General features: G+C 45.4%; 1 protein-coding gene across 2 annotated transcripts in view; it reads right to left on the reverse strand.

Annotated features, from left to right (window-relative positions):
- MRTFB (myocardin related transcription factor B) overlaps positions 1-21234 on the reverse strand; it is a 304268-nt gene that overhangs the window by 24235 nt on the left and 258799 nt on the right. For both annotated transcript variants that reach the window (XM_078663095.1, XM_078663094.1), the window contains one exon: positions 20625-20685. In XM_078663095.1, the coding sequence (XP_078519221.1) occupies positions 20625-20685 (61 nt within the window). The remainder of the gene's footprint in view (positions 1-20624; positions 20686-21234) is intronic.

The following is a 21234-nucleotide window of genomic DNA, read 5'->3' on the forward strand; positions in this document are numbered from 1 at the left end:
CCACATGTGCAGGTTCCTTTTTGTGAGTGACCGGTTTGCCGTCTTTTTGTTCCCCGTCCATGCTACCTGCTTATTTTTCCTCTCATGCACTTGTTATATCATAAGGAAAAATCTGTGCAGTCGGGCCACACCCTGCTCAAATTAAGCGCGGCTTTCGTTATGACGTTTAAAGTCTGTTTTATCTCTGGATGGATTATCACTCTGAAGGGTCGCTTCCAGGGCTGGCGTTGAGATTTTCAGGCCCCAGGCAGAAAGGGGAATTGTTGGAACCTCCTCTAATTTGCATAAAACGCGACACATTCAGGGCTGTTTGCATCTTAATAGATGGCCCTGATTCAGGAACTGCTTCATGGGACCTCTCCTGTGCTGCTGGTCCAACCTCCCGCCACCTACAGGCACCTCTTTAAAAGGTGCGAGTCAGGCGTGCAACACCCATTGGGATCAAAGGGCTTCAGCCCCACCCCCCTCGTGTGTGTCAGCCCGGCTGAGACAGCTTCCCGGGCACACACACAGCCCCACCCGAGTACTTCACAGGTCTTTAAAAACCCATTTGCTTAATGAGGCTTTATTGTTTTCACCCCTCCTTAGATCTCCTGCATCTCCACCCTGCCTATTGCTGGAAGAGTCAGCCCCCCTCCCCCCAAAAGTTGGCTCTAGTTGCGCCTCTGGCGAGAGTTGTTTATAATCATAAAGTGATAAAACTGCCGGGACTGTAACCGGCGGGACAGGGACAATGGGCGTCCCTTTGTGGCTCTGTATGAGCAGCATGGCAGGGAAAACATGCAGAAAGTGTCTCCTTGCAATAGGCACAGTTGGAGCCCCTCCCCCTTCCCTAAGGGCCATCCATGGCCTGGCTGTGGTGTACTGGTGCGGGGCCTCCTGCTGGTGGGCTGAGTAAGAGTCCTGGGTCTCTGCCCTCCCTGCCCGTGCTTGGTGTCGGCCTGGTCGATGTGACTCGTGAAATGTTGTCTTCTGTAAAGTGCTCAGTTGCCTTTGGGCGACGTTCCCGATGCATGTAATGTATGAAACATTCATAATTTGAAATCACATGTTTAGTATACTCCTGCCATCTAGCGGCTGGATCAAGAATAGTTTTTATAAATAACCCCTTGTCATCGAATGAGCATCTATAACCTCGTCCAGGGCTTTAAGTGGGCCGGGTCTGTCCGGGTCTGAGCACCGGCAGTTTTTTTTTGGGACCCTCGAAACGGGTCTCTATCGGGCTCTATTTTCACGGCTGGTAAAGTTAATACTTTCTTCATTTTTTTTTATCAGACCCGTTTCGTGGGCCTCAAAAACAACTGCCAGTGCTCAGACTCAGCCCACTTAAAGCCCTGACTGTGCCCAGGCAGAGCATGTCCGCAGCCTGTGTTCAGTGCAGACACCTTCCCATTGACTGACTGCACGTGCACGCCCCCTCCCGTCACTGGCTCCAGCGCGCGGTTATCTTGGTCTGTCTGAGGTGTTCAAGGCTGACTGGTATCAGCTGCTCCTTTCTCGTTATTTGCACTTTCTCAACAGTGAGGTCGGTGTCTGAAGGCTGGACTGGAACCGAGAGCTATCCATACAGAATGCCACGGAGCTTGGCGAGGGAGGCAAAGAACAGCCAGAGGGTGCCTACTCCTTGGGCACAGTGGTGGCTGGTGACATTTGAAAGTGGTGAGGCGTAAAAGTTTGTGATGAGTCCTGTCACCGGTGGCGAGCAAGCGCCAAAAGAGGATTTGGGGGAGGTGGGGGGGGGGGGTGGGGGGGGGAGGGAGTCGTAGTACGGGGAGTGCTGAGGCTGCAAACTACTGTGGCCAGGGTAAATATTTATTTTGAAGGAGCTTTGTCTGCAAGCGCATGTATATTAAGTTACACACCTTATTTCTGCAGTTAATTTTATTCCTAGGGCCTTATTTATGAAGAACTTGCGCCACCGCTGCGTCACTTTTAACATGGGAAAAAGTGACGCACCGGCGGCGCAAGGCCTTCATAAATAAGGCCCCTAGTCTTTAGTTGGGTCTATTGCATACATCTGCGCCTGCACATAGGCAAGAAACAAGGGGGCCTTGTCACCTGGAGTTTTGAAACCCTGCGAATTGGCACTGCCGAAGGAGCACATAGGGTACAAGCATGCAGCTCCTTTTGATTACAAGCCACGTGACATTACAGACTAGTGTCAGGGCATGTGCAGGGGCGGGGAGGGTGTCACTGACAGCTGCCCGATGCCCGGTGCTGTCTGGAACCGGCTCTTGGATTACACTTCACTCTGGGGTGGGTCGTGGCGGTAGTTAGGTTCGATGGCTGATGCACTACTTAAAGTGGGCATAGTCCTGAGATGTGCACTTCCTGTTTTACAGACACTAGTGAGGCACTTTGGCTGAGCAGTTGTCAATGAAAGGGGGGGTTGTTGGGGGGCGAGAAGGAAAAGCAACCTGCATATATATACACCGTGCGCTCGACGTTTTAACCAAAGTATATATAATTCACATTTAAGCTAATCCCTTCCTGAAATATCAATTAGCTAACTTGCAAATAACACTTTCCCATTTTACTTCAAAATCTCCCTCGTCAGCTTGCCCAAGTGTCAGGGGAGGACTTTCAACTCGCGTCGGACACTTCTCTTCTGTTTACAGTGAGAGTCCTGAAAATGCTTCTGCCGGTACATCTGCTGCGAAAATCTCACACTGAGCGTATTTTTCATGGGTGTTATGTATTCTGCAGGCGCTCACCCCTGTTTCCCCCGTGCGCTGCCCTCATCATTCAGACCCTTCTTCGGTCTCCCTCCATCAGGGGTGCTCACTCACATTCTTCCTCACTGGCCAGCTGTAACGCTAATGGAAACCCTGTCAGTGAATTTGGAAAGTCAAATCCTACGCGCGGGGAGGGAGGGGTGCATTTAATTAAAATTAAATAAAAAACAATACGTTTTAAACTTACAGGATGAGGCATCTCTTCCGCCGGTCCCGCGTCCCATCACGTCTCCGAGTCACAGACGTTGGCAAATCCTAAAACAGGATGCGACTGGGGGCGCTAAGTCCAGCTAGATCCTGCCATTTGACTGGGCATCGGGCGAATGCACGTCACCGCCCAACAGGATCCTATCTTTAACTCCTGCATTGCACTAGGCATGCGCAGCATACCTAGTGTAATGTCAATGGAGTGGCGGTGCGGAAACGAAACCGCCCTCAGCTCACTTGCGCAGTCAGACTCTGCTGGACTCCTGCTGCTCTTGCCTGCGTGCCTGACTGCGCTGTGCGTTTCACCATGACTCATGCGCGCACTTGAGACTGTGAAGTTCACAGCCTCAAGTGCGTGCACGAGACATGGTCAAACGCTGAAGCACAGGCCGGAGCAGTTTTTCTGATGTGTACTGTCACGGTAATTCTGCCAAGTAGGGCACCGCCCCGGCGCCCCTATGGACCAGCCGCCACTGCTTGGGCATGAGGTCACAGAGTGCTGCCAGGGGATTTCAGCTGGGTAAAGGGTAGATAGAGGTATCTGCTCTCAGCTCATATCAGGGTCCAGAGCATTCAGGTGGCCTCTGAGCTCTGCCCACGGGCACTGAGGTGGTCGAGAGTAAAGTGTGGGGGTAAAGAGCAGCTGGAGAGCACCAAGGTTCTGGATGCAGGATCTAAAGGGGTAAAGTGCAGCTGAGGGCAAGCCTCCCGTAACCCCAGGGGGGTAAGCTATCTGGAAGAAACTATACTTCAGAAGCGGCTTTAACTGCAGCCCCACACTGCCACCTCTGCCCGCAGCCATAACAGAGTGAATTATTGCCTACTGTGGGAGGCAGGATTGCCTAAGCAAGCCCAAGAATAAAAAAAATAAAAAATGCTCTTCCTATAACTCGCTCCCATGCAAGGCTACCCTTCGTGTTACAATAAAAGTGCCCCGTGTTCTCCACTTTCCATGATTACTACTAAGTCTCATTTATGCTTGGTACCCGTACATGGCTATAAGGCCGGGGACTCCAGGGTTATGACGAGCAAGACCTGGGCTTGGATAATTGAAGCTTAGCAGTAGTTTATCAGGGCATAGAGCTAGAGGTTATAGTGGTCCTTTCTGTGAATTGCAGGCAAAAAGTTCAATTCTCTGTGTCTGTTAAAGTCCAACCGGTCAATTCCGGAGAAAAATATGGGAGATCTTTCAAAAAGGCTGTAGCCTCTATAAGTATTTCTGTATTCAAGATGGACAGCTAAGGGGGCTAGAATGCGATCTCTGAACCTATGCTACAGCAGTGAGAGCTCAGTTTATTCACTGAAAAGTGGTCACAGCATGACGTGGTGCCAGCCTGGCACAATGAAAAACTGAAGAGGCAGAGGACCCCAGCCAGGCGTGCAACACCCATTGGACTCAAAGGGCTTCAGTGGCAGCCCCCCCTCTAACCCCACCCCCCTCGTGTGTGTCAGCCCGCCTGAGACACTACTGTATGGCGGCTTTTCCATATTAATGGTATTTTCATTTGTTAGATGCTGTTTGTGTGATTCACAAGTATAAAACGTAAAACGTAAACCTAAAAACAAAACTGGTCACCAAAATGACTTTTGATCCATTTTGGTTCAATCAAATGACCAAATATGGAGATTAGAGGGTCAGCCAGAAAATATTCTAGAGGTCAAGCTCACAGTAGAGGACCTTCATTCCTACAGAAAGAGAGGAAGACAAAACACAGAGAGAAGAGTGGGGGGGGGGAGAGTGAAAGGAGTGTGTGGATGTGATACGGGTGCAAAAATAATGTTTATACTTGGCTGCCCTTGATAGCCCCGGCTCTCAACCTGAAAGGTCATGCAGAAAAACTGCACAGTTTTAGTTGGGAGAAAGTCACCGAGTGATTCAAGGGATCCCGTGAGCAGCAGTGCTAGGTATCTTGATTTAGACCACGCCCCCTACTCGGATAGGCCACACCCCTTTAAGAGATTTACCACGCCCCTTTTAGAGCACCCCCAGTTATTTTTTCCCACTTAAAGCCCTGACCTCGTCATTCCATTTAGACTCGAGTCCCTGAATTTCCTATGGTTTAATAGAATGTTCATAGTTTTTGACCTCGATTAAAGTGTTTAGCAATAAAGGAATGCAAGCACGATTCTCAAAATAAAAAGGTTATCTTATCTTTCAATAGCATAGTTCTGGTCCTCCCTTCCGTTCTACCAATTATGCTTCTCTTTCAACAGCGCACATCTCTGCCACGCATGAAACAAACACAGAGAAACACAACACCCACCTCCACCGTTCCTCATTCATGCGTTACCAGGCTCCCATATAGAGGCGCAGGCCTGACAACTTTCAACAAGCACTGGCAATAGGTTTTGCCCACGTGAGAGCTATAGGATCTGACAATGTATTTTAGCCATGTTGTACAGCACCACTGCTCAAAGAAACAAGCATTTGCAATGCAATAGGTCTCACATTTACGCACGTTTGTGCTATTGACATTGCAAATAACAATGCCTTTTATTTTTGTTTTTAAAACATAAATAAAAGGCATTGTCATTTATAATGCCAATAGCTTAAACTTGTGTAATAAATGCGAGACTTATTGCATTGCAAATGCCTGTTTTGGTAGGCATTGAGAGATTAAGTGATTTGCCCACAATCACAGGATGATGCGCCCATGCAGAGACTCGAACCAGGATCCCCAACTCTTAAGTCAGCCACATCTTACTGAACACTAAGGACATCAGGGTGAAACTAGATTGAAACAGTCAGCTGGGAGAAGAGACCCACAAAGAACCTCGAAAGGTATTCGCCAGGCGAGACCTAAAAAACGCTGCTTTCCTCCTCATTTGCGGCTCACCACGCTTCCTCCCCTAGAGACCCTGGGGTGGAGAGGGCTTTAAAATAATTCATGTGTAGCGGGGGCTTTTTAAGATGGGAATAGAGAATGCCCATGTTTGGAAAATGAAGTCTGTTAGCACGTCACAGATTTTGTCACATCTATCTTTTGCTAAGCCCTGCACACTTCGTGCAACAAAATCTGTAATATACATTTAAGTACTGAATATGCACACGTTGCGTTTTAATGCAGCAGTGGAAAATGGAACAAGTTACACATCATGTCTGTAGTAACATGAATCAGAATTAGAATCTGATAGTAGGCATTTCAGTGGTGCATTTAAAAGCACACACTCATCTCTTCCTATACAGCAATGCTCAGAGGCAGCCTGCAAGAAGAAATAGAAATTGCACATCCAGAACTGCATATTAACGCACCAGTAATGCACTTGAAGTTCATCACATCTCTTCTCATACATAGGCGCCCTTGCGCACAGGAGCATAATCTGCCCTGCACTCGAAGTAGCAATCAACAGTGCAATGAACCTTGTACGAAATCACTGCACATTGAGTGACACATACAGTGCTGCACTTTGTACATAACACACTTGCTGCTGCTTATGCAAAGGTTTATACGCATTCTTTAGTGCACAAGAAGCTTGCCGTTTAGCAAGACACGCACACCGAGAGTTCAGTATGAACATGCACTGTTGAGTGTTTGCAGTATGACAATGTTTAAGTAATGGAACAAGTGCAAGTCTGTTTGTTGAAGTCTGCATTCCTCTGCGATTCTGAGAGGTTCCTTAGCCGTATTTTGTGCACTGGGCTCGGGTCAACAGAACTGTGAATGTGTTAAAGAAAGCTAGAGAAACAGTGAAACTAAAAGCTAAATCAAGTGCGCGACTGGAGCGTGTGAGCGCTCAGTGGGAGCTTGCGAGCCAGAGAGGAGCCGCAATGCGGGAGCGCACATGTACTAAAAGCTAAATCAAGCGTGCGGAGGGAGTGTGTGAGGCAGAGAGGAGATGCCATGTGCGTGCACATCGGCTGTCCGGGCGCGTACATGTTTTGTCTCTCTTCGTGACCAAACCGACAATAATAGTCTCGTCAAGGCGAAGCAGCGCATGGGATGCGTTCGCTAGGCGAGACCTAAAAAAGAAAGTGGTATAACATGGTCAGTGCAGGGCACGCCATAGTGCTTTTTTCATAGCACTATAATTGTAAATTGTATTATATAGTGTTCACTACCCCTGACGAGGCGTCAAATGTAGCACAGTTCTATTTTTTCATAACTTTCAGCCATGCAACAGGGCAACATTTTATGGGAAAAGCGCTAGGACGGCAGGGTTGGAGGGGGTAAGGCAGCATGACGGGGTAGGCATAAGGGGGTAAAGCCCCTTAAGTCCTTATAGTTGTCAGTAGCATGCATCATCACTGTGCCAAATGCCGGTTATGTTATGTTGTGTGAACTGCAGAACTTAATCAGTTCGGCTGAAAACACAAAAAACTTTATTGTGCTGTCAGTTTATTTGTCACTGCCCAATCCATAATTATCCTTGTAATGGGGTGAGCGTAGCCCTTGCACCTTCAATACCCGCTCTTCTCTTTTATTGTTGCACCGCCCATGTTTTGGGACGCCAGAGAGCTGACATTTTATGTGAGCGTGCTTGAGGTATAAATCCAGCAGATGGCGATTTTGCCTTTCTTAGCAAACCTTAATTTGCCCTCCTGCCGTAAATTGACAACCTACAGCACAGGCGATTGTTTAATAAATTAGAATTCCTATGGATGTTACTGTGTGCACCTTAGAAAACATACATTATTTATGAAAATCTACTGTAAAATTAAGTTGGATATATATGTTGTGACTGAGCACTCACACTGTAAAATGATGTAGGATAAATAAGTCATGAGCACTCTCATGAGAGATGTATCATCATAGAGCTCTTTTCATAGCGCTATAATACAGCACGTCGCTATTTTGTTTCATAACTTTCAGCCATGCAACAGAGCTAAACATTATGAGGAAAGCGCTATGGCGGCAGGTTTGGAGGGGTTAAAAAACACGGAAAATGGAAAGAAAACCCAAACTAGAGTGCGCTCAGTGTACGAATACTAATTAAGGTGAATAAATCTGTGGCTGGGCCATGCACCACAGAACAACAGGACATTTTGCAAAAAGCACATGCTGGCTAATTAGGAGGCAGCAAAGAAGAGTGATAATTAAGCCAATAAATGGTTGGTAACAGGCAGGCTGCAAGCCCCAAACTGTACAAAATAGTGTTAAAGCATGCGCCAGCACATGCTACTCATGCAGGCTCCACCCTAAAAACTGTCAACCATGTGTGAAGGGACTGAGTCTAAAGAGGGGCAGTATTTTCAGGCAATATCAGCCAGAACAGTGAACCACAGTGGGATATTTGAGATGCAGGATGTGGAGGAAGAGGTGGAGAGATGTGATTTAGCAGCTGTTTTGAAAAAAGCACAAGAATAAGGCTTTTGATAACGTGTCCCGGGGATGCTGCAATAACCATAATGGATTTGCCCTGTACAGGTCCTCCACACTGGAGATGGAAGCCACCTATGTGCAGCAGGTTCCATCTCACTGTTGGAAGGTGGTTTATTAGTGGGTGCAGACAGGTACCTACTGCTAGAAATAATACCATAATCACATATACGGTCCAAGTCAAGTCTCAATAAATCAATCCTTACTCAACCCATGGTAGTTTGGCTGACGAGCAGTCAAGTTTAATTTAGGGGACAGGCGTGCAAAGCATTTAATATCACCAAAACAGTAAATAAGTAAAGGACACAACAAAATAAAAAATCAACACCAGTTTATAAAAATTGAAAATATTTGTGTCTTTAAAATGACACCAAAATGGCAAAGATTCAATGTATGGAACTGGAGATATGAATTTTTAAAATTGTAATAAGAAAAATAGCTTTCTAGCACCAAAAGCAGCTATCTGGTCTCGCTGGACTGGGACAAAGTCAACGTTTTAGGCCAACCGCGATGGAGTGCGAGTTAGTGGAGTGCGAGTCAGATACAATGAGTGGTTGAGCCCTGTCAAGTTTTTGCATTTTGATTTAGTCACTTTTTTGGAACTTTTTCTCTGTACGTTGATAGATCAGGTCCTCGGATCTGGATTTCGAGTTGGCGATGACAGCCTACTGCAGCCCGATACCTTGGTGAGACTTGGAAGTCTTTGTCTTTGACGGCGAGGAGCACCGGAGCTTTCAGCGGAGCAAACCTGTGTGGTCAGGCTGAGTAGCGGTTCAACGTCGCTGGTTTGACTCTTGTCATCTGAGCTGCTCTTCTTTTGGAGCTTTTTCTCAAAAGTTAGGAAAAAGTTCCCAAACTTCCAGATCTTCTTCGGAAAGGTTCCATGAGGGTCAGAAAGGGTCCCAAGTACCAGCCGAGAGTTCAGAAGCTCTGGTTTGCCTCTTGGGGTCTGGGACTCCAACTCACACAATACACTTAGTTAATTCAAGTAATAGCCAGGTTAAGCTGGTCAGCTGGAGTTATCATCGAAGTGGATGCTGCAGGTGGCATCTTCCAGCACTTTTTTGCTGCTCAGGGGATCCACTTCTTATACTTCAAGACAGGCAAAGTCCTTCTGTGGTGGAGTCTTTAGAGTGCAGCAGGTGCAGTCCTTCTGAGTGCAGTCCTCTCTTGTGCAGGTCAAGGGTCCAGAAGGACAATCCTTCACCAGATGTTTTCAGACAGGGATCTGAGGTGCTCTTGCAGCTTTCCCATACTTATTACCCATTCTGGGCTGGCAAGAGGAGGGGGGACACCCCAACCAACGGGGTTCAATCTGCCACCCTTTGCCATGACAACTTCCTGGGAAGTGTGTCAATTTTTTTATCCCAGAATTCACATCTCAGCAAAAATCAAAATGGGAAAAATCTTTCATTGGAGTTCAGGTCTGGCTAACCCAACACACAGGTGTGGCTAACTTTTCCCTACAACTCCCTTGCAGCCCCTTTCTTGATCTAATTAGACCAGCTTCCATCTGGCTGGGTATCAAGAAAGTGGGGGCGCTGGCCTAGGTCCTGCGAAATGTGGACTTCTCTCTTTGAGGAGCAGTTTATCTCCCCAGCCCCCTTGCTGTCCCTGTCTTATCCAGGAACCCAATTTACTCCCAACAAATGGATGTATTGTTTCAGCCCCATTCCTCTTCACACCTTTTCAGGGAGTAGCTTGGCTCAGGCTGTCAAAGGCTAGACAATGTAAAGAGACTGCTAAAGAGCTGCTTTAGGTAACTTTAGGAAAGCAAGTTCTAAAACTCCTTTCCTGCAATAGTTGTAATACATCCAGCCATGGCAAGTTGTCGGATTTATTGTAACTATTATTTTGATACTTCAAATTATGTCGGTAGCTCACTCCTGTCAAAAGTTAAACTTGATTAAAGTTTAATGAAGCCCTCCCATGTTAGCTTATGGAGATAGCATCACTGCAATGGGAATATTTACTTTGACTGTTTTTCCCACCAACAGGGCATATAAAACAGGCAGGGCTGGCTTTAAAATGACACCAGACACCACAGCAGTGCACACTTAGGTGCATTAAGTCCACTGGGGTCTTTACATCTACATCCCCTACCATATACCAGGGGGCTTAAAAGGTAGGTTGTTTGAACCAACTACAATTACACCAATTACCATATACCTTTTAAACAGAGCACTGTGCCTGTTTCAGAGGCCAGGGCATATTTAGAGCGAGAAACCACCTGTATCAGTCAAGAAATGGGGGTGACCAGGGCAAAAAGGATGATTTCCTTACACTCTCCCTGTACCCACCATGTGAATTTGGCTCTTCTTTAGAAGACCATGTGAACAGAGTAGATATTGTGTGCCTCAAAGTGGTACGATGTGTGCATTGCTGCCAATTTACCCAGATCCATGCATGATGTGATGCTCCAGTTCAGTTTTATTTCCTTTGAATTCTGGGACTTCTAGTCTTTTTTATTCCATTACTCATTCACGTCTTGGGTCCCCCTCCCAAAACATCTTACCTACCATGTATTGCTAAAGCAGTTCATAGCTGGATACCGTTTTCGTATCTAGCAACTTGTGTTAATGGTACTTGCTGTATTTCTATGCCTTGCTTATAACTGACGACTTTAGCCTACAACCTAACACAGAGTGTCTTCATAGATGAGAGCTAGGCTGCCGCTTAAGGTGCCAAGTTAAATTGGACACCAAATCAAGGGAAAAAAACGAATAAAATGAATGAAAATAAAAACCAGGAGCGCAAGCCACTTCCTTCACCATTTGTTTCTGGTTGGTTCCCCCAAATTGCTTGTTGCTGCTCCCAATGGGATAAAAGATTTTTAAGAATGTCTCTGCACGTACAAGGATCAGCAGTCTGGAACGCACTAATTCCATCCCATCTGCTCCAGAAACATGTCAGAAAGTTCCCTAAAAGCTGAAGACACACCTCTTATGCCGAGCATAAGGACTTGATTCTCTATGCATCGCTATCTTCACCTCCTGGTCCCTCAGCATTGTGAAGCATCCACCCGGCTGCAGTAGTAGTATATAAAAACAATATTGAAGAACACAAGAAGCAACACTCATGTGGATGTACTCTTCCTAGGTGTGACAACACATAATAAGCACTGGTCTGTGGCGCTCTAGTGGCCACATTTGCTAGTGGCTTACAGGTGATTGCCCAAAGGCCTCTTTGCAGAAAATGTTATGAAGCAGAGGGCATGTCAGCACACCTAAGAAATCAATAACAAAGAAGGTGTCAAGTTACAGTTGCTTTTAAGTGGCATGTTAAGAGTTTGCATCTTTAACAGGTCATACTGTCTCCAGGCGCCATTTTGTTCCTTTGCGAGTAGACACTTCAGAAATACCATGCTACATTGCGTCTGTTAGACCTGGCATCATTGGCGTGAGTCTCCCTTCCATTTTTGACAGATTGCCTCCTTTGTTTTGATATGTTTTTGCTGGTTATATGCTTTGGGCACTGTGCCACTGCTATTCAGTGCCACAGTGCAAGTGCTCCCTATGTTAAATTGATGTACTAATTGGTGATTCCATGATTGGGTTATTTGATTTACCTGTCAGCCTCTAGTACAGTGCACCATGTGTGCCCAGGGCTTGTAACTCAAATGCTGTTGGTGGGCTTGCAGCACTGGTTGTGCCACCCACAGAAGCAGCTTGTAGAGTGTATCTCAGGCCTGCCATTGCAAGGCCGGTGTGCAGTCTGTGACTTCCATGTTGACTAGGCAAGTACACCCACTTGCCAGTCCCTAAACCTTCCCTTTGCTTCATGTTAGACACCCCTATGGTAGGCCCAAGGGCAGGGTGCATTGTAAGTATAAGGTAGGACATGCTCTGGTGTGTGTAGCATGTCCTAATAGTGAACTACAGCCATTTTCGTTTTTCACTATTGAAGGCTACCTGTTCTCCATAGGCTAAAATGGGCAGTTAGATTATTACATTCTTATAATCCTAACTGACTCAGGGAACATGGTAGCAATTCGAATTTAGTGTGCCTGAACTCAGAATAATAAAGTTGGTTTTAACATTCTGTGTTTGAAAATACCACTTTTAGAAAGTAGGTATTTTCTTGCCTAACTGTCCAGGCCTGCCTCTGGTAGGTTGTGTATTCCTTGTCTGGGTTTGTGAGTGACAGGGCTGGGGATTCCAGGAGACAGGCTGGGGCAGCCCAGTGGTGAATAGAGAGAACTGCATCTAGATGGGAGGGAGGAGTTGCACCTGGGACCTGAATAGGGCTGGGCCTTCCCTCTACAATGCTGCTCCACCTCCTGTGGCTTGTCTGATGTCTCTGCCCTGCACTGTCAAAGGAGAGAAGGAATCTTGTCAACAAAGTGCTCCAGAGCTGTGCCTTCCCTCCGCTGTGCTGGCTCCCCCTCCTGTGGGGTGGATGATGTCTTTGGCCTGCACAGTCAAAGGAAGCGAGGAGTCATGTAAACAAAGTGCTCAGGAACTGGTTTGGACTAGGCAGATGCCTCTCTGCCTTCAGAGAACAAAGGATTTTGGGGTATAAATATTGGGACCCTGATCCTAAGACCTTTAGATCACTTCTGGAACAAGAAACCTTTTGCCAAGGAGAAGAACCAAGGAAGCTGCAGGAGTTTTGACTGCCCCTCTGCCAGTGTGCTGTTTGCTGGGTTGGCCTGCAATGGTTGCTTCATTGCCAAGGAAAGGGGAAGGAACTTTTTAAGGACTTTAATCATCTTCAGAATATTCTCCAAGGGCTTGCACTGTGCTTGCCTTCTGCTGAAGTCTCAGGGACAAAAGACTACATCTCCAGCTCCCCTTTGAATTTCCTTGCTGGGAATTCTCAACTCCAGACATTTGCGTGTCGCTGGGAGCTGGAAGCGTGACGCATCGAGAGGAAGCGCGTCGCAGCAGCAGCTGAAATCGTTGCATCGCCGGAGAAGCGAGCCTTCGCCGCATCTCCCTGGAAGCGTGTGTTCATCGAAGCTGCCTGCTGTCGCATCACCGGAGAAGCGTGACACCATCACGAGAGTCTCCATCGCATCACCGGAGAAGCGCGTCGCAGGGCCTGTCGTGGCTCCAAAGTACAAAGTCGTCACAAGGCTGCCAGGGCGTCTACGCATCGTCATCGCCGCATCAAGGGCGCCATCTTCTCACATCGCAATCGGATCATCGCATCGCATCAAGGCGCCATCTTGGGCACCGCAACGGGCCCACAGGCCGAAAATCTACTTATCACCTCCGCACCGGGAACGATAACGACGCACTCTGCGCAAGCATTGAGGCATGACGCATCATCCCCCCGGATCACGGAACCGACGCATCTCCCCTTTTGCAAGCCTTTTGTTTACTATGAGTTACGTATCCAGGTACTTTGTTGAGAACTTTGTCGCATTTATCATCAACTTGAACTAGTACGTTTTATCATCTTTAAAGCAATCTTAAGTGTAGTATTGTGGATTTTTGTAGTTTGTGGTCTTGTGTTAAGTCTATATAAAGAATACTTATTTTTATAAAAACCTGTGTTGTGTCCATCTGTAGTGTTTCCACTGTATAACTGTGTATATTCACAAATGCTTAACACACTGCCTCTGAGATAAGCCTGTCTGCTCGTGCCAAGCTACCAAGGGGGTGAGCAGGGGTTATTTAGGAGTGTAATCCCCTTATCCTGACTTAGAAGTAAGGGTCCCTATTTGGACAAAGGTGAATACCATTGCCAACTAGAGACCCCCAGATCTAACAGTGTCCATTGAGATACCAGTTCAAACACAATAATACAATTCTTTACACAGGCTGTCTAGCATTGCCAAATTTGTCATCTGTTGATCTTTGAAAGTGATGAGACATAAATTTACCTGTCCCGAATCGCACTGAGAAAACAAGACCAACTTCCTCCAGTACGGACAGGGTGATTCTCGCGCTAACAATTTTTTAGAAATGGGGTGAATAGTAATTTTTACAAATCTTTACTAAAAATGCCATGGGCCCCGAAGAGACACACATGAACTATTCAACAATTTCATGGTGTCACAAGGAAGCCCAGATTAATTGTAAGTTTAATCGTCAACAGTTTTCTGAAGGTGAGGTAGTTTGGCAGAGATCTCAGTACTGGCTTTAAGATATTCTCCACACAGCATATGTGCACCCAGGCATGAAAAACACTAATCCATAAGGCACAGTTTCATGCTGCAAGTTACAACGAAGCCTCTCCAGTTGCTAATTGTACTGACTTTTTATTTTTACGGACAAACATTGATAGAAACCCACTTGTTTTACTGTCATAATAAATTTTTAATAGTGGAAAAATGGAGAATAATTCTAATTTTGCGTTATTGTTGAAGCTGCCGATCATGACTGCTAGGCCAAGGGCTGTGCAACGAAGAACAGGGGAGTTAAAAATAGACAAGGAATCCTACTGAAGCTTTAAACAGCTGCAGATGTGCATATACTACAATGCTAATGTTTTCTTATGTGCCTACTGCATGCGAGTGATGCATCAGATATGTATTTTTATAGCACTTAAAGCTATCAGACATCCAGGTGTGATCGTGCCTCTATTAGACAAATAAAATTTGAAATATACTAGTTGCAGTTTATGGACCTAAGACTGAACTGTGAATTGGTAAAATTTCTTGGGATATTAGAGAAAAAGGTACTGGCTGCAGAACGTAAAGAAGCAGAGAGTCCCAAATGAGTAGGGAGCGGCTCAGCCATTGGGGCCTTTTTGGAAATTTTTAAAGGGATGAAATGCAGGGGCTTCACAAAATGTAGGCACATTTATACTTTCATATTGCGCTTAATGACAGTAAGACTTGGATAGAACACACAGATCAGAGATGAAATACTCTGCCGATTGCCACCAATGCACTTTAAACTAGCCCGTTTTGCACAGCATCCCTCCTTTAATGGCGAAGAGCTCTAGCACTTTTTTCTATTATCTATACTACTATTATAAAGAGAGAGCTGAAACCTTTGAGGCGGGTAAACTCAAGAAGTACAGCACCAATCACAACACCCAATACAGCATTGTAAAGGGGAGTTGCAGCAGATGGACATAGGCTATACAGCTGCCCACCATATACATTAGAAAGGTCAAAGTACCTTAGGGGTAAAGTAGTCCCTTGTGGGCGTTGGCGTTGTGCTGTCAGCGATGGGCGTGCAGCGTTGTCAGAGGGGGCGCGGCATTCACTGTGCGCGCACATTCATGATCCGTCGTTTGTGGGCATGCAGCGTTGTCAGAGGGGGCGCGGCATTGACTGTGCGCGCCCATTCACGATCCGTCGTTTGTGGGCGTGCAGCGTTGTCAGAGGGGGCGCTGCATTGACTGTGCGCGCACATTCACGATCCGTCGTTTGTGGGCGTGCAGCGTTGTCACAGGGGGCGCGGCATTGACTGTGCGCGCCCATTCACGATATATCGTTTGTGGGCTGTCAGCGCGGCTTTCCAAGGGCGCCATTGACTCGGCAGAGGCGTCTCCAAACAACAAGGTGCGCCGCATTCACAGACCTTCCCATTGAGGCGGAATTACTGCTATATGGTAAGGAGACACATCACGGACAACGTGCAGCGTTGTCAGCGCGGCTTTCCAAGCGCGGCATTCACTCGGCAGAGGCGTCTCCAAACAACAAGGTGCGCCGCATTCACAGACCTTCCCATTGAGGCGGAATATTCACAGACCTTCCGATTGAGGCGGAATTACTGCTATATGGGAAGGAGAACACATCCCGGACAACGTCGGGACGGGCTGCTAGTCTATAGATATAATCCATGTAGTTTTAGTAGCCACATGCCACTTACCCTCTTCTGCCTCTGCACTTAAAGCTTTAGGTGAGCGGTCAGGAATGCCACGTTATAATAACTGGTGGTTTTACTCCGTTCTTACTCAGCGCAGAGTTTGACCTACTGTGATTTTAAATAACGAAATACCTACTTGCAGATTTCCACACTGTTGTATTAATTAATGCTTCTAACAAAAAAATGGGGAAATGATAGATCATAGAAGTTTGATTGCTGTACTTGATGGTTTTTGTTGAACTGGGGATATTTGTATTGCAATGGTTTCAGCTAACTACACAAACTTGTTAAACTGGCTAGTTGCAGCTTCAATTTTCATAACGTAACTTTGGATCAATGGAGGTAAATTATCAAAAAGTAAATGTGGATAAATACAAATGGAAAAGTTTAAAAAGCCCTAGTTATAACCCATGGCATCAAAGCTGGTGGAAGGGAAGAAGCCTAGTCCTGGGAGACTGAATGCAATTTCCATAAGGGGGTTTGGAGATGTTCTCTTAGGGGTACTGGCAAAAGCATAGCTGCCTTTGTACAATGTACCATTCCCCACCAACCTGCAGCGTCTCCCTAGCCTGTTGAAGCAGTAGGAGTTACCCTTCAATATGAGTCTGGGTACACCTTAGGTGCACCTGTTAAACATCAGAGACTTGTGCTATGCTGGATTACCTGCGAATAATGGCAGGCCAAAAGAAAGCAAACACAAGGAGATGATGGACGGAGCGCTGAAACTTTTCAGACACTCTGCCCCAGTCACAGATCTGGGTTGAATCCATCATCATTCTTTAGCTCACTTCGCCACCTCAGGTCAGACCCGACTGTATGCAAAGTAGTCTTGAACCTGAGCCTCAGGCCAAAAGAAAGCTCACATATCAATGGTGTAAAATAGGAAATATCAGTTAAAGTGGAAATGATAGAATGGCACAACTTTCATTACATTACAAGGACCTTCATCCCTGAAACAGATTAGATGTCAAACACACTGATGTATTGAGTTTCTAAGTCCTTGATTTATTTTATTACTAGAACCAGCCCCCTGGAATTATGTAGCAATGGGGAACCACATTATGTGTCAAAATTTACTAAATCATGTGGCATAATGTAGCTTATATTGTGGTAGTATTATTTTGCTATTTTGACATAGTACCACACATCAGTACTGTCTAGCAAAGGCTTCACCTCAACAGTACCAGTGCAACACCGTAATACAGCAATCCTAACATAACAAGTATATGTACAGTGCATGTTCTCCTCTTGAGGAATCTTGGCGCTGAATAACAAATGTTTATTGTTACTCAACTGATTGGTATTCATTGTGTCGACCTTGGGAGGATGAAAGGCTGAATGAGACCCTCTGAGGTGGAACCTGTGACCATAAAGTCAAATAGATCCCAGAAGTGGATGCATTACTACACTGAGACTTGAGCCAGCAGCGGAAAGGTGACCAATTAATCTTTGGAAAGGGTCGGCCACTGAACTACATCAGCACTTAAAAAAACCTTTTGTTAAATTTGAGCTCAAAGCAATTTCTTGTTGAAATTTGCATACTATCCAGCAGATGGTAGAGTATCTGTAAAATGCAAAAAAACGATAATAAAGAAGAAAACCCCAGGACTGAAGATTTTCAAAATGACATGAGCCCCAACTACAACCCTGCTTGGGCATTACTACTGTTTGAGAGATTAAACATCTCGTATAGGTCCTAGTATCGGAGGGTGCATGTACTCTGTGGTTCTATCTAAGTTCTCTCTGGCATTCTCAAAAACATTCTTTTCTACACTTGCCATTTAAAAAGCCCTGGTTAAAACTTTGATTATAGATTTCCACATTTCAACAGCATTCATTTCAAAAGCTTCATTTTCACTTTTCAACTGTGCCCAAAGAAATGTTGTGAATTTTTGCATCCTCTAGAACCCAAAGGTGTTAGTGACTTGTCTCAATCTGGAGACCCAAAGCACCAGAGCCCTGCTTAGATTTGTGCTTCTACACCCCGCACTGTCGTCTGCGGAGTATTGCACTAAAGTCTCCATTACAGACCATAGCAGTTTCTGTAAAAAAGAAATCTGGAAAAGGTGTACAACGAGCCTTTTTATAAAGAGCAGCAGGAAGAAACAACAGAAAGGCATACAGCACACCTACTCAGGTGGTGGCTGGCCCAGCTAGTGGGTGGGCGGGCACGGGGAGGACCTGGAAGGGTGCGGGCTGCATTGAAAAAAATAATAATAATACTTACTTTGCTACCGCCACTGGGTACTGCGTCTTCTCTCCTGTTTGCCTGTGTCCGACTCCAGGTCGGAAAAGAAAGCAGGCAGCCAGGCTCTCACCCCTAAACAAATCACAACGGCAGCATTGTGATTGGTCTGAGCACCGTGACACGGCGCTCAGCCAGGGGCTGTAGGAGTGGGCATGTTCTCCATGCAGGCATTCCATTATTGTCATTTTATTTTTTCCTTTCTTTTGCTGCTTCCTGGCAGTGGGGTGGCGCTCCTCCACCTTAGCGGAGGAGCCGCCACTGCGCCAACCATGATTCACATGGCCGACTGAATTTTAATCAAATCAATTTTCAGGACTTTTGGCATCTTCACTAATGTGTCAACAAATGGGAATCTGGAGGCACCAGAATAAAAAATGAAAACAGCCTTATTCAACATTACCCACTTTACCTGGGGTCAGGTAAGAAAACAGGGCTTTCTCTGAACTGAACTGCGAGTACCGGAAGGAATTTTTGGGACCTTTCGTTGAACTTCAGCAGAAGTGGTAACAGAATTCAGTTTGAGAAACTGGTTTTTGCAAGGCTCTATCTAGTTCTGGTTGGCCAACCAATATTTCGGGGAAGACAAAAATCTAACGTGTACATTATCATACATATCACCTTTAAAAATACAGAGATATAAGCCTCCCATACAAAACCGAAAAAGGCGAGAAATGAAATACGGTCAGGGATGGAGCTGTATGAGAACATGTTCAAAGGCTCTTTACACTATTTGAACACCAAACATTTAGGGAGTTATTTAGAGTTAGCTGGAGGCAAGATATAACCCTAAAATTAGCCTATATCCCTTTAGCTCTGTATAGAGTTTGGCGGGCGGGTATCCCTTTGGCTCTATTTAAAGTGTAAATATGTACTCTAAATTAGGCATAAGGAGAGCGGCAAATTTTGGTGAATATTCTATCTCCACCGAACTCTAAATATCCCATTTACACTTTAAAACACAGATAATCATGTGACATAAGGGGATGGCTGTTGCCCTGTAAGATCTTTTAAGTGGTATTTATATGTGCTTTCCCTGAAAATCAGTAAAGTACATCCAAGGCCACATTCTGTGGCTGTACATTAAACAACAACTGTCACATTATAGAAAATTAGTTTTTTCCAAAACACAGAAATATAAACAAAAATTCATCGCTTCGATTTAAACCCAGCTAGTTTCGCAGGATATTTTTACAAACCACACACGAAAGAGTAGAACAGGTCAGGATAGTGGTGTGTGACTATAACAGTAACTGGGGTCCAGTAGGCTACATATGCGAACCAGTGCTTGTTGGGAAACAAAGAGCTAGTACCAATCCCATCAGACCACCCCTTCGGTGGAATATACGTCATGTGGGAATTGCTGATCAATCCATATCTTGGCCGGCCATATAGTGCCAGTTTTTGAACTGGATGTCAGAAGACTAGTCATGATGTTTGCCATACTGTGGACTAGATAGTGTGCAGTGCTAGAGTGATCGTGATAAATAAAATTGACTACACTGGCTCAAACCTACAACGCCACACAAGTATAGTTCAAAGTCAAAAAACTCACCTGGAGATGTCCTATCCAAGTTATATGCACTCACAACTTTCACATACAGTTGCAGACAACACACAAAAAACATCACATCAGTGACTCTGTAAACTTGACCATTTCCTAGAAAACTATCAGGAAAATTAGTCTGCTTAGGTGACCACCATATGTATTGCCTTGAAACGTCACTTTTTTGTATTGGTATTGTGTCATCAAGGTCGGACTGGCCAGCCGGGCAAGCGGGCAATTCCGCGGGAGGGTGGAGCCGCAGGAGGCCGGTATTGACACTTGGAGGCCGGGTTCAGCCTCTCGGAATGGTGGTGCTCATTACTGATTCCGGCCGCAACTTGAAAGAGTTGCTTTTATTCTAGCGTACATTAGGATGTCTGCCCATGTGGGCTGAATTTTGAACATTTGCCAGGGCTGTTTTAAGTTTCTAGTCCAGCCCTGTGTGTCATAGTGTTATATTGTTTATTTCGCTGCACTTATAATCTATATTATGAATCTTCACTGCAAGGCACTGTTTTCTGTTTATCATACATCCGAAGGATAGTTGCTCTAAGCCCAACCTTTTTCCAAAGGAATCTCAAATGGTGGCAGACCAGAAATTCTCATTGAATGCAGCTGCCAAACCAGCTTTTAAAGTTACAACATATTACTGAGCTGTCAGCATGAACATTCCAGATGTACAATCGACTGCTATTTTATAATCCCCAGTCCTAGTCAGAGAAATATTTTACTAACACAAATGAACAAAGACAAAGTTATACTAACCAGCTGCATTATACCCTATCTAAATATGTTCATACTTACCCCCGCTCTTAATGAGTATATCAAAGAGGTCGTCCATCTGTTGACTGTGGGCGTTGGAAGTCTATGACAGAAAATGCAAACACAGTGAATATTTCCTGCCCATAGGCACAGCAAAAGACTCCTGTTCATTAGAAGCAGCCCTGCCTGGATTTTCCATGAGGCCAGCTCAAGCAATACAGTAAACAACCAATATGCAACTGCTTGGAAACATAGGGGTGAGAACAAACGTAAAATAGGGCTTAAAGGCCAGGGCATTTTGCTGTATTTTAAATTCTTGTATGGAAGACCTGTAACCACCACTCTAAGCCAGAATACACTGCAAACATAAAACGTTATAAGAATAAATGTTGACAGGTAAAGAGTAATTTTAATATAAATTAAGAAGAGTACATTTTAAGGAGGCACACTTTTATAAAACACTGCATTCATTGGGTTGCTCTTTTTATAAAGTAAAGAACTTTTTGAGATAAGGTAATTTTTCATACATTGAGCAAGGGACTTCCCACCTGCAATGAAATGTTTGGAATATCATACAGGCTACCGAAATACGCGCAATGACATACTAATTGCAGGTAATGTGCTGTACAAATGCTAATTATCGACAGCATCA

The sequence above is a fragment of the Lissotriton helveticus genome, chromosome 10, assembly GCF_964261635.1.
Source record: "Lissotriton helveticus chromosome 10, aLisHel1.1, whole genome shotgun sequence".
Lineage (NCBI taxonomy): Eukaryota > Metazoa > Chordata > Amphibia > Caudata > Salamandridae > Lissotriton > Lissotriton helveticus.